The 13,624-nt window shown below is 37.9% G+C and overlaps 1 protein-coding gene across 1 annotated transcript in view; it reads left to right on the top strand.

The window, feature by feature from the left end:
* GABRB1 (gamma-aminobutyric acid type A receptor subunit beta1) overlaps positions 1 to 13,624 on the top strand; it is a 430,249-nt gene that overhangs the window by 309,380 nt on the left and 107,245 nt on the right. The window contains exon 5 of the mRNA XM_061164681.1: positions 12,616 to 12,698. Coding sequence (XP_061020664.1) covers positions 12,616 to 12,698 — 83 coding nt within the window. The remainder of the gene's footprint in view (positions 1 to 12,615; positions 12,699 to 13,624) is intronic.

The raw sequence follows: 13,624 nt of genomic DNA on the forward strand, positions 1-13,624 counted from the left end.
ATCATTTCCCTTATTTAGGAGAATATATTTTAACTTCAACAATCCATATATATTCTCATGTATACTTCCTGAATAAAGCATATTTAGAGGGGTTTTGTTTTGTTAATTTTTAGTTTGTGGGGTGGTGATGGAAAAGGAAAGATAAGAAGAAATTTACTTTTATTTACTCTGAATTTCTAGTGACTAAAACTTTCTGTGCTTAAGAGGGGACTACTCTAAAAATGTAGGTAATTCACGGAATTATACAATTTGCTTACACCTGCCTTAATTTAACCGTACTTCAAGCAGCTTCATAACCCTAGAAATTACCTAACTGACAATAGTCTGTGTCTGTTTTTCTAGCAAATACACTCAAGATAATCTCTAGTAATAAACTGAATTAGGTAGAGGAAATGGATCTTTATCTTAAATCTATATTCCAAGCAACACTGGCGTAGTTTTTTAATAAAGGCAGCACTCTGTTCTTTTTCTGTTGTCTTTAGGGAAGTAATGATTTCACTGCTTCCTTAAGTTACATATTAATATCGTTAATTTACACATTAATTCTATGCTAGACACTGAGTTGGACACTGGTGAATGGCTCGTTGTGAGATTGCTTCTCTTGCAGTACTTCCATCTATTCAAGAAGCACACAAGAGCAAGTTATCAAACAGATAAATATATAGTTGTGATAAGATATACATATTTCTATATATGTATATCATTTATAAGGAATGATACATATATATATATAAGGAACTATATATCATTTTCAAATACCAATATCCATCCTGTTTCAGCAATTTAGGAATAAATCTGACCAAGGAGGTGAAAGACAGATACATGGAAAACTATAAGACACTGGTAAAGGAAATTGGAGATGTTTCAAAGAAATGGAAAGACATTTTGTGCTCTTGGATTGGAAGAATTAACAATGTTAGAATGCCACTCTACCCAAACCAATCAATAGATTTAAAATAATCCCTATCAAAATACCCATGACATTTTTCACAAAATTAGAACTCATAATCCTAATATATAGAGAGAACCATGTAAGACCCAAATTGTCAAAACAATCTTGAAGAAAAAGGACAAAGCTGGAGGCATAACCCTTCCCGACTTCAGACATTATTACAGAGCAATAGTAATCAAAACAGCGTGGTATTAGTATATACCATACAGATCAATGAAACAGAATAGAGAGCCCAGAAATAAACCCAGATATCTGCAGTCAATTAATCCACAAAAAGAATGCAAGAATATAAAATGGAGGAAAGCCAGTCTCTTCCACAAGTGGTGCTGGGAAAGCTGGACAGGTACATGTAAATCAATGAAATTAGAAAATTACCTAACACCATATAAAAAAATAAACTCAAAATGGTTTAAAGACCTAAATATAAAACATGGCACTATTAAACTCCTAGAAGAAAACATAGGCAAAATATTCTCTGACATAAATCATAGCAATATATTCTTAATCTCCCAAGGTAAAAAAAAAAAAAGCAAAAATAAACAAGTTCGACCTAATCAAATTTAAAAGCATTGCACAGCAAAGGAAACCATCAATGAAACAAGGAAATGACCTGCAGAATGGGAGAAGATATTTGCAAACTGATGGAACGGAAAACCCCATAAATGTCCATGATGATGTAGTTTTCCACTGAAAAATGTGCAGTCCTGACATATTAAGATTCAAAGGGAAGAAGAGAGAACCCTAAACATGCTTACAAGCATACAAAAGTCCCACAGCCATTGGGAAGGGGCGATGAAAGTATATATACCACAGTAGTCATATTAGGAATAATATTTCCCTACTAATTTCAAAATATTTTTAATGTTTACTTGTTTAAAGAGAAAAAAAAGATCTCACAAACCCTGCTCTTAATCTCATGGGGGAGCTGGAAATGTCACACAATTTATGCTACTGCCTTACTTGTATTTATTGGAGAAGGAAATGGCAACCCACTCCAGTACTCTTGCCTGAAAAATCCCATGGATGGAGGAGCCCACTAAGCTACACTCCATGGGGTTGCAAAGAGTCGGACACAACTGAGCGACTTCACTTTACTTTACTTGTATTTATGTGGTCTGTTTTGTTCCTCTATAAAAAGCCATTGCCCTAAGACAGTGCAGTATTTTAATGTTCTATCTCTCTTGAATCTTATTTCACTCCTTCGATAATTTTTGGAAGTTACTTTGATTACCTTTCAGTAAATGTGTCAATTCTTTGTTCTGAGAGAAATCATCATGTGGCAGAGCAACAGAGCAGTTTTGCAAATAAGCCAAAAAAATGAAGAGCTGTGAAAGAAGACCCATGTATTTGCTTTATCTCCTAATCCTGAGTCCTTATTTAACTATCCTGCACTTATCGATTTCCAAATCATGGCATTCCATCAAAAGTAAATGTTCTCTTTGAATCTGACTTTTACTATAATTTCTAAGTCCATTTCACTTGCAATTTAAGGGCTTATTATTTTAATTGCTCACAGTTTGTCCACTACAGATATTGCTGATTATCAAGATAATGACAATAAAGATGTTATAATTTAGAAGAGGTGACCTTGTTTTTTCTGCCACCTAACACATATCTCAACTAACTGTTACTAGGAAACATTAAGCATGGTAGAAACTTAACATATGCCTTTATACTTCACAGATACGTGAATATAGTGATATAATTTGGGGAAACTAGTCTATTTTGAATTCAGCAATACATCTATGCAAAACATAACTGAGATTATCACTAGGTCTTTGACAAGGGTCTATTAATTACTATTGCCCTGTGAGTACTTTCTGTTATTGCTGTTCCCCTGCCCCAGGCTGCTCTGATTTATGAACAGCTTTTCATATTCACAAAGTGGCTCATGAATCACTCTGGCCCAACAGAAATGAATAAAAATGAGCCCATTTACACAACATTTGGTATATAGCTAATTACCTGAAAATGACTGCTTGGGATTGCACTGAGAAGAGTGTCATTAACATTCAGCACAAAGAGTACAAAACAGAGGGAGAAAAGAAAGCAGAATCAAAAAAAAAATATATATATATATATAAGAGGATCAGCAAGAATGCTGTTGACCCAGTGTGAGTGAAGTGCTAGCCGCTCAGTCCTGTCTCACCCTTTGAACTGTCGCCAGCCAGGCTCCTCTGTCCATGGGATTTCCAAGGCAAGAATACTGGAGTGGGTTGCCATTTCTTTCTCCAGGGGATCCTCCTCACTGAGGAATCAAACCTGCGTCTCCCACACTGCAGGCAGATTCTTTACTGTCTGAGCCAACAGGGGAGCCTTCAAAGCATCACCAGAGAGGACCTGATGGCATCATCCAAGAGAGGAGCAGTTAGTAAACAGCAGTAAGTGTAAAGGTTAAATACAGTGTAAGTTCAACTTTATTAAACAGTGTACTTAGAAAAAAGGAAATTACTAATCAGATTGTGGCGATGAGACTGTGGGTCATCTTTATTCTGAGTATAGTTTTCTGTTTTTCAGATGTCTTACTATACTGTTGCTTAATCACTCAGTGGTGTCCAACTCTCTGCCACACCATGGATTATAGCCCATCAGGCTCCTCTGTCCATGGGGTTTCCCAGGCAGAAGTACTGGAGTGGGTTGCCATTTCCTTCTCCAAGAGATCTTCCTGACCCAGGGATTGAACCCACACCTGTTGCCTGACAGGCGGATTCTTTACCACCGAGCCTCCTGAGTCTTTTTTTCACTATGACCCTGCATTAACCTTACAATGTACTGGTGTCAGTAATCTTACATATTATTGTTGTTGTTCCGTCACTAAGTCACGTCTGACTCTTAGACACACCATGGACTGCAGCACACCAGGCTCCCCTGTCCTTCACTATCTCCTGGAATTTGCTCAAACTCTTGTCCATTGAGTTGGTGATGCTATCTAACCATCTTATCCTCTGCTGATCCCCTTCTCCTTTTGCCTTCGATCTTTCGCAGCATCAGAGTCTTTTTCAATGAGTCGTCTCTTCGCATCAGGTGTCCAAAGTAGTGGAGCTGTAGCTTCAGCATTAGTCCTTCCAATGAATATCTTATATGTATGTATGTATGTATTTAGAAGCATACAGTTTAAAAATTATAATGGGGCTTCCCTGGTGACTCAGATGGTAAAGAATCTGCCTGCAATGCAGGAGACCCAGATTTGAGACCTGGGTCAGGAAGAGTCCCTAGAGAATGGAATGGCTACTCCTTCCAGTATTCTTGCCTGGAGAATTCCATGGACAGAGGAGCCTGGTTAGAGTTAACTGAGAGATTATTATATACCAAGCATTGAATTTGATTATTCATATGATAACTCTCTTCTTCTTGCCTGTTCCATTCTATATTCACCTACATAATCTCATCAGTTTGTGGAATACAACAAACTTAAGGCATCCAAAAGCTAACCAAACGCACCAATCAAATATGAGTAGGATTGAGCCATCCCCTTCCTGAGTGATTGTCATGCTTTTGTGATAATGTATACATTTGTCTAAGGTAATATATTTGTATTTCTAGAAAAATGGCAGAGCTAGTAGTCCCAATTGAGACTTAAGCATATTCTCCCTAGCTTTTCATTAAATCAATAGACAAAGGCCCTGTCTTCTATCTTCTGCTACCTGCCAGTATTGAACAACCACAAATAACTGGGACAGCAGAAAGGTGCAGCTGGGTGTTTTAACTACTCTAGCTTCCATGCTTACAGTGCTGCCTGATTCCTGCTAAGTCTCTATTGTTTTTATACCCATTACTGAGCGGATAAAAGATGCCCTGAATTAGTGATAACTAAATGAATACTAAAAACATATAGTAAGGTCAACTCTTGTTTAATATGTTTTACTGCTTATAGGAGAAATTTTACTGAACCAATTGTTCTCTGCTTAGATTTATCTGGCCTAAATATAATAACTGGAAATACAATAAAAGTTAGCTCCTGAGTCTAGAGTATCTGAATTTGAATCTCCTTTACAGACTGTGTCAACTTGGAAACATTTTCTAACCTCATCAGATAACAGTTTCCTTACCTTTGAAACTGGCATAAAATGGCATCAGCATAATCAGGCTTTCATAAATAATAAATTAAATAATGCTTATGTGGTAGTCAGAATAACAGCACTCTACAGAACTCTAGGTCCTAATCTCAGGACCTGTAAATAATGTTTCTTTCGGTTTCAACAGAGATTTTGCAGATAGGATTAATGTAAGGATTTTGAAACAAGATTATCTTGGATTATCTGGGGTGAGCCCAATGTAATCACTATAGGGTTCTTATACAAGGAAGACAGGAGAGTCAGTGGGTAAGGAGATGTGAGGACAAAAGCAGACACTGAAATGATGGAGGCAGATGGAGGAAGGGGACCTGAGCCAAGGATGCAAAGCGGCCTGCGGAAGCTGGAAAAGGCAAGGAGATGAATTTTTCTGGAGCCTCCAGAAGGAGCGCAGCCCTGCTGAAGCCTTGATTCTAGAACTTCAGATCTCTAGAATGTAGGAGCATAGGTCTGTGCTGTTTTAAGCTACTAAATTTATGGTAACTTGTTTCAAGAGCAATAGGTAACTAATATAGTAAGTATTGTTCTTAGCACAGTCCTGTCATAGAAGATTCTAACATAGTATTATCTAAGATCACTCTGCCTCTTAAAATCTAAGTAAAAGTGGTTTAAACACACAACCCATTACTTGTGGGAGTCCAACACCTTCTGCAGGGTTGCTGAGGCTTCCCAACGGGCTTCCTGATCTGACCATGTCTGGCTTTAAAGTTCTGGTTTGGCTGAATTGATTTAATTTATAGAATACTGTTTCATGAATGTTATCGAGATATGGAATTCAGTCACTTTACAAGAATGAAAATAAAACATTCACATAAGACTTTACTGGGCTGGGAGGAAACATTTATTGGGGAAAACATTTATTTAGGTAAATAGAGAAAAAGTTTATTATAATAGCAATGTAAAAATCTTAAAGTTGAATACTGTCCTATAAAATGCTTTGCTACTCCATCATTTTGCTTTTCCATACCTAAATTCCTCATAAATCTCGCAGCAGTTTACCTCCTTTTGCTTCTTTTTCATTCATGTCTTTTTTTTCTCGGGATTTCACCTTTAAATACCAAGATATTTTCCTAAACATAATAGCTTAACAAAAGCAAAATTTGGTGCCAGTTATGAAGATAATATATACTTTTCGCCACTCAGTAAGTGTTAGCTACAGGGAAAAATCTATGCACACATTGGTCATAACTTAGGCTAACCCATCCCTCATCTTTCACTGGTTTCTTTGGGTGATGAATCTAACATGGACTAAGGGTACAGCCTAGAGGCCAGAGGCAGTCATGGGACATTCTCCAAACAAACTTGACAGCGTGATACGGATATCAATCTTATAGTGCTACTCACTATCAATCTCAGCAATCTTAGGAGTATGATTAGGAAGCAGAATCTTCAGGCTTTTTTCCTGTCTACTATTTCATATCCCTTTTATATGTGCATGCTGAGTCACTTCAGTCGTGTCTGACTCTTTGCAAACCTGTGGACTATAGCCCTCCAGGCTCCTCTGTCCGTGGGATTCTCCAGACAAGAATACTGGAGTAGGTTGCTGTACCCTCCTCCAGGGCATCTTCCCAACCCGGGGACTGAACCCGAGTCTCCAGCATCTCCTACACTGGCACGTGGGTTTTCTACCACTAGTGCCACCTGGGAAGCCTCCTCTTATACAGATTATGTTAAGTTGCACAGTTATGCTCTGCAGAGATCATGTTTAAAACCTGGAGCTCCTCCCTATAAGATTGAAGACTATAGGAAAATCTCAACATAACTTATTCATTTACTGAAGTCTCCATTCTTATTTGCAAAAATGCACACTCCATATGTATATATGTATACGTGCTTGTGTGTGTGTGAGTGTGTGTGTGTGTGTGAGTGTGTGTGTGTAGCTAGGTTTTAAGCTACTTAAGGACCAGGACTTCCTGGATGTCTTATCAGCAATGAGAGTCATGCTGCTCTTGGACATCAAATATACATGAACTGTGATTACAGTGATTCTTAGGGTAAATGACCATGCAGCACACAACTTAATGCATAAATACTATAGCAACGTGATTTCCGTTCATTCCAAGTATCATGGGGCCATAGTTTCTAACTAACAGCCTATCATAGTGTTCTGACCTAACCTTCAAAATGTCAATAAATTGGATTATAATGTAAGTCATTCTAAATGTCTTTGAAAGAAGACAGATGAATGTTATGCCATCATGAATCTGTACCTCTGGAAAGTCTGAGTTCAGAAAAATAATCATTTGATACTTTTGCCTTTTGCTGGTTCTACCCTATTGTACTTTCATTTGCTGATAGCCAATAGTTATATCTTCACACACTGAGAATGAATGATTGAGTGTGAACATTTAAAAAAAAATTTTAAATGCTTCAGTTTCGAAGCCCTCAACCTATCCAGTTTTGTGATCTTTGGCACCTTTAACTCCATAGAAGACTTTTAATATCAGACTGCTTCAGCCACAATGTTGGGAACATTTCCATGAGGATGTGTTAATTAGTTGTAGAGGTGACTTAACCACTGCTGAGCAACCGCAAACAAATGGAAACAAAGAGAACAGTCATTCTTCAAGATGTTCATTGTTGCCTCACACCCAGAAGACAAGAGCGGGACAGCACTCTGCCCAACGAAATGACATCATTTTGTTGATGCTCCTGAGAATTCTTGCTGAGTAATTTTTCTCACAGAGAGCTCAGGATAGTCAACTCACTTAGCCATATGTATTACAAAATCTAGAGACACCAAGCTCTTAAATTAGCAGAGACCGACGTTCTGTGGCATAAATTTCTGTGGGTCACAACATGAATTTATGAGTACCTGCTTGTATAGGGGTCCTGTCTGAGTTTTAGTAATTCCTCTCTTCTTAGGTGAGAGACCCTTATTGGTCCCTGGTGACGATATTTGTTTGTGCCTCACTTTCTTTCTTGTCCTTAACAATAATTTAGGGAGTGTTGGCACATAATCCAAGTTGAGCCAGTGAAATCCTCTTGAGAATTCAAAATTTGGAACATGTAGATTCAAAGAAGGAAGTTGTTTCACTAATGTCCATGCTCTGTAGAGAAAGTCTGGAATTTTGCACAGTTAGCATTCCGGAAGCTGCCTTGATCACCTCTCTTTCTGAATTGTGATGACTCAGTTCTCTGGTATCTTAACAGGATTTGGGGCAGGAGAAATGAACTCACCCAAGCAATCACAGCTGAAAAATCATCAGGTTATAGGCAGAGTTCTGGAGTGGTATACAGATTTCCTATGTGATATCAAAAATTTCTCATATTTATTGATAGCTGAATGGATTGATCATGACAGATAGCAATGGTCAATTCCATTATGCTTTCCAAAAGCCATTTTTTTATTACTCACAACTGTAGCACCCATAAGCATGAGACATGTTATTCATTTTACCGACAATGCTTTGTTAGCTTTTCAAATTGTTTTGTAAAACCTCCCCAGCCTTACAATGTGTGAATCAGTGGTTCAGCATGTCCCGATGTTGATATGATGTGGTAAACTAACCATATGACATGTTGAAAAGTGAGGTCAGTTAAGTTAGAAAAGCTGACAAAGGGGTTCATGCAGTGTTCTTAAGTATCCCCAAAGTTGCTTTGTTCCACACATATCTTATTTCAATTTTACTTAAATATTATATTTATTTTAAACTATAAGCACGTACACTATAATGTGTCCTATGCCATGTTTTAATGCAGCCAAGGCCATCATAATATCAGCCTGTGCTGCCAGGTTCATTTACGTGGAGCAGGGGACACCAAGTAAAGTTTCCATTTTTTTGTAATTGGTGGAAACTTGCTTTACAATATTGTGCTGGTTTCTGCACACAACACCACAAACCATATATGCACATGTGCATCTGCCCTCCCTCTTGAGCCCCCTTCCCTTCCTCCCGTCCCAGCCCCTCGTCATCATCACAGAGCACCAGGCTGGGCTCCTTGTGACGTGCAGTAGCTTTGCCCGAGCTCCCTGTTTTACACATGACACTGTATATATGTCAATGCTGCTTTCTCAGTTCATCCACCCTCTCTATCAGTTGCTAAGTATCTATCAGAGATCAACCACCTATGAATGTATCTAAAACATTTGCAAAGGTGTCATTGATTATAGAGGTGGTTACAAAGCAAATGGATATTTTTTTCTCCGAATTCAGGGTAGCCCATGACTGGTCATGTAAGGTTTTAGAGGCAAGTGTTTCCATATTTGTAAGGATTTTCTCAAAACCACACAAATAAAATAAAAAACAGAAATAACTGATGCTGAGGAAGATTGAAGGCCATAATTCTCATAATTCCTGCTTTCATGTGTGCTCACATTAAGATAGATGTCAACATTTGAACTTATATAATAAATCTGCATTAACAACATATGGCTTTCACTTATTTCATTTGTATTTTATATATTGAGGTTCTCTGTAAGTTTCCATTTTGTTAAAAGTCTCCTTAGAGGAAAAATGTTTGAAAGCACCATTGGAGCAGGGTTTTTCCACTGTGGCATGACCAACATTTTGAACAGATCATGGTTAATTGTCGGGGAGGTACTGTGCGCTGTGGGATGTTTAGCTGCATCCCTGGTCATACCCCTGCTGGATACCAGTATCAACCCTCCACCCCAAGCCTGAAAATCAAAGCTGTCTCCAGATGTTGTCAAATGTACCCTGTTGGTACAAATAATTCCTGGTTGAAAATAATTGGCTAAGTCATAGGATCATAACGATGGCCGCACTTTAGTAATTCCTAGAGAACATTCACATTTTCACAATCCTTTGTATTCATAAACAACAGTTAAACAAAGAATATGGTAGAGAGATGATGTTTTTAAGTGCTTTTAAATATTTATTGTGTTGTCTTATTGAGGATGTTTGAAATACTTAATGTTAGTTTCTCAGTTGTGTCCAACTCTTTGCAGCCCCATAAACTATATCCCCCAGGCTCCTCTGTCCACGGAATTCTCCAAGCAAGAATACTGGAATGGGTTGCCATTTCCTCCTCCAGGGGATCTTCCTGCCCCAGGGATCAAACCCCGGTTTTCTGCATTGCAGCCAGATTCTCTACCATCTGAGCCACCGGGGAAGCCCCCACTATGCAGACCAAAAAAAGAATGTGGTGCAATTGTACTTTCAGACAATGAAAGCTATTCATGATATATTGTGAAATAAGAAAAATCAATCAAGTCACATGATTACGGGAGCAGAAAGCAAAAAGTAATCTAAGTGAAGTGAAGTCGCTCAGTCGTGTCCAACTCTTTGCGACCCCATGGAGCCTACCGGGAGCCTACCAGGCTCCTCAGTCCATGGGATTTTCCAGGCAAAGATACTGGAGTGGGTTGCCATTTCCTTCTCCAGGGGATCTTCCCGACCCAGGGATCGAACCCAGGTCTTCTGCACTGTAGGCAGACGCTTTACCGTCTGAGCTACCAGGGAAGCCCTAAAAGTAATCTAGTAAAACCCTTTTATGTGTTAATTCTAGAATACAACCAATCTTTAAACTTTTGTAGAACATTTGAAATTCTTTAAATTAAACTTTAAAATTCCTTTTACTCTTGCCTAATACTCAAATAAATCTGATTAACTGACCAACATCTTATCTAAGAGAAGTTTAAAAAGAGATCTTTACTTTTAACTTTCACAAAGAAACCCAAAGAAAAATTAGGAAGGTCTAAGGTTTATGCCTAATACTAATACTGTTTTTAGGAAGAAGGTGCCTGTTAGTTTAACACAAATCACCAAAACAATAACTTGCCTTGACAACTTCACAAAGCATAGGTATGAAAAAAACTTTGTCAAATTTACATACACTGTTGATGGCAGCAATGTTGCAAAATTTAAAATGCATGATTCCCTTTCTGGAAATAGCAGGTCAACATACTCAAGTATTGTAGACTATACCAGTATATTCAGAGCATCTTTATTTATAAAAGTAAATAATATTAAGTAACATAAATACCCACTAGAGGGTGATGAGGAAAATAAATGATGGTATTTCCATACAACTCAATACATTGTAGTGAATTTTTCACAAATGGCTTATTATTTACTAATATAGAACCAAATCCAAAATCCGTCATCAATGAAAACAAGCTAGGTTCAGAACAGGGTGTGCAGTAGTCTTCTAACAAAAAAGTTCCCCCACAAGAAGATATCGTTGGACTTCTATTTATATTTGGGAAGTTTCCAATGCTGTAGCTCCTGGGCCTTAAGGTACAAAGGAAGCTTATTACTAAATTTGAATTTTGAATTTAAAAAAAAATTATTATTACACATTATTTTGTGAAAGAGGACAAGATAATTCGCTTTTTTAAGAAAAGTATCTTGTCAATCCCAAAGCGATATCAAATGTTTGTGTGAATGGACTAGCCATAAGATTTAAGTTCCTCTCAAACACTCAGCAAGTCCACGAAACCAGCCCGGCCATAAGAAAATGGAGGGATCGTGGAAGCCCAGGTAGGATATCTCGAGTCAGGATCCCTGGGTTTGCATAAATACATAAGCCAAACTGTAGTTGGTAAGTAGGGTGTAAGCACTAGGATGGTATTTCTTTACTGGCTTTATGCTGTGGGCCAGGGACTCGGAGACGAATCTAACAAATCTCTCTAATAGCGGGGAGTGCGAGGCCTTAAAAGTCATGAAGGACAAATTTTGTTGTTTTTGTTGCTTTTGCTGTTTTATCATTAGGTTGTAGCAGGAGAGAGAGGTAGGCTTTGATGCATAACATAGATAGATGTTCTCCTCCTTGTAAAGCCAGCCTTGCTGCAGATATTGACAAAGACATTGCTAGGATGCTAGTGAAAATAGGAAGGGCTGTGGGATAATTTATAGCTATGATAACGGCCATCCTTCATGGGGCACTTACTAAGTATGAAGCACTGGGCTAAGAGCTTCGTACCCACTATCTCTTTTAATCCTCACAGCCATTCTATGCAGTAGGTTTTTTATTTATGGGTGGACTGAGGCTCCTGGAGATATATTAACTAGCCCAACCTCACATAGCTAGTGAGCAGCAAAGAAAGACTCAAATTCAATCTGCCTGTCTTCAACTTTTATCTTTTATTTACTTTTATTTTTTCAGATCATTTTACTACATTTCTTTTTTTAATTTTTAATTGGAGGATAATTGCTTTACAATGCTGTGTTGGTTTCTGCCATACAACAACACAAATCAGTCCTAACTATATATATATATATATATATATATACATACACACACATACAGAGAGAGAGAGAGATCTCCTGCCTGTTGAGCCTCCCTCCCACCCCATCCTCATCCCACCCCTCTAGGTTGTGACAAATCACCAGGCTGGGCTTCCTGTGTTATATGGAAACTTCTACTAGCATATATATGAAATCTAGAAAAATGGTACTGATGAACCTATCCCAGGGAATGAAAGGAGATGCAGATTTAGAGAGTGGACTTTTGGACACAGAATGGGAGGGAGAGGGTGGAACAAATTAAGAAAGTAGCATTGCCGTCTTTAAAATTTTTAATCAGAGTGTTGATGCCATCTAGTAGGCATGACTCAGGGTTAGAAAGCCTGGAAATGAGAGTCACCATCTTTACAACGTTCTTTTCTCTCTCTCACCCTGACAGGATCACAACCACAGCTGCGTGTATGATGGATCTACGAAGATACCCTCTGGATGAACAAAACTGCACCCTGGAGATTGAAAGTTGTGAGTTGACTTGGACAGTGGGACAAAAAAGAGGGATGTTTGCTTGACCTAATTAAGTGCAACCTTGTACTGAGTAATTGGCACCGTGACATTTTCAGCTGCCTGCCAACTTTTCAGAGGGTTCACAGTCTAGTAACATTTTCCTCTATATTGGCAGTTATCTTTTTGAATCATTAAGGAAAGTCCACTCCTTTTAGCTGGACAATTTATAAATTCATGCTTTCTCCTTCTCAGAATCAAGTTTCTTCCAAGACCTTCCAATACCCAAGCTACATTAAGAGAGGGGAAATATTTAGTTTGAAAAGACTTTGTGAGATTGTCTTTGGTTCTATAGTCTCTCTGCCTGAAGGACTGTAAATTGTTGTCTAGAAAAACACTATGGTAAAGTCTTTCTTCATGGAAGAATGAGATGATAAATGGTATTGTCCATTTCTCATCTTGTGGCTTGTAGTTTAGGTTTGTCCTCTTGGGCTGTTTTTCATTGATTAACAGTTAGAATATTTTAGTCACTAAGATTTAATCTGATTGATTATCTTTGTTTCATTGTTTCTCAGTCATCAACACGCAGACATTTGATCCCATTTGTTATGAATACACGGCCAAGGCCATTTCCTGGTTTTCAAGGGCAGAGAAAGTGCAGTAGGTAATTCAGAGCATTGTAATACTACTTAATGTAATGTAAGAATAGACAGATATTTATTTAGATCATTTAAAATGCTTTCCAAAAAAAAAAAAATGCTTTCCAAATCTAAACTTCAAAATGGTAAAGAAAAATGGGAAAATTCCAGGTGATCCTCTAGTATTATTGAACAATAACTGTATTCACCATTGTCTGACTATTGAGTAATTACATTCATTTTCTAGTTTTACTGAATACAGACATATAACTAGATAAAGAATGTTTATGTAGATATAGATTCAGATGT

Source organism: Dama dama, chromosome 17 (assembly GCF_033118175.1).
Source record: "Dama dama isolate Ldn47 chromosome 17, ASM3311817v1, whole genome shotgun sequence".
NCBI lineage: Eukaryota > Metazoa > Chordata > Mammalia > Artiodactyla > Cervidae > Dama > Dama dama.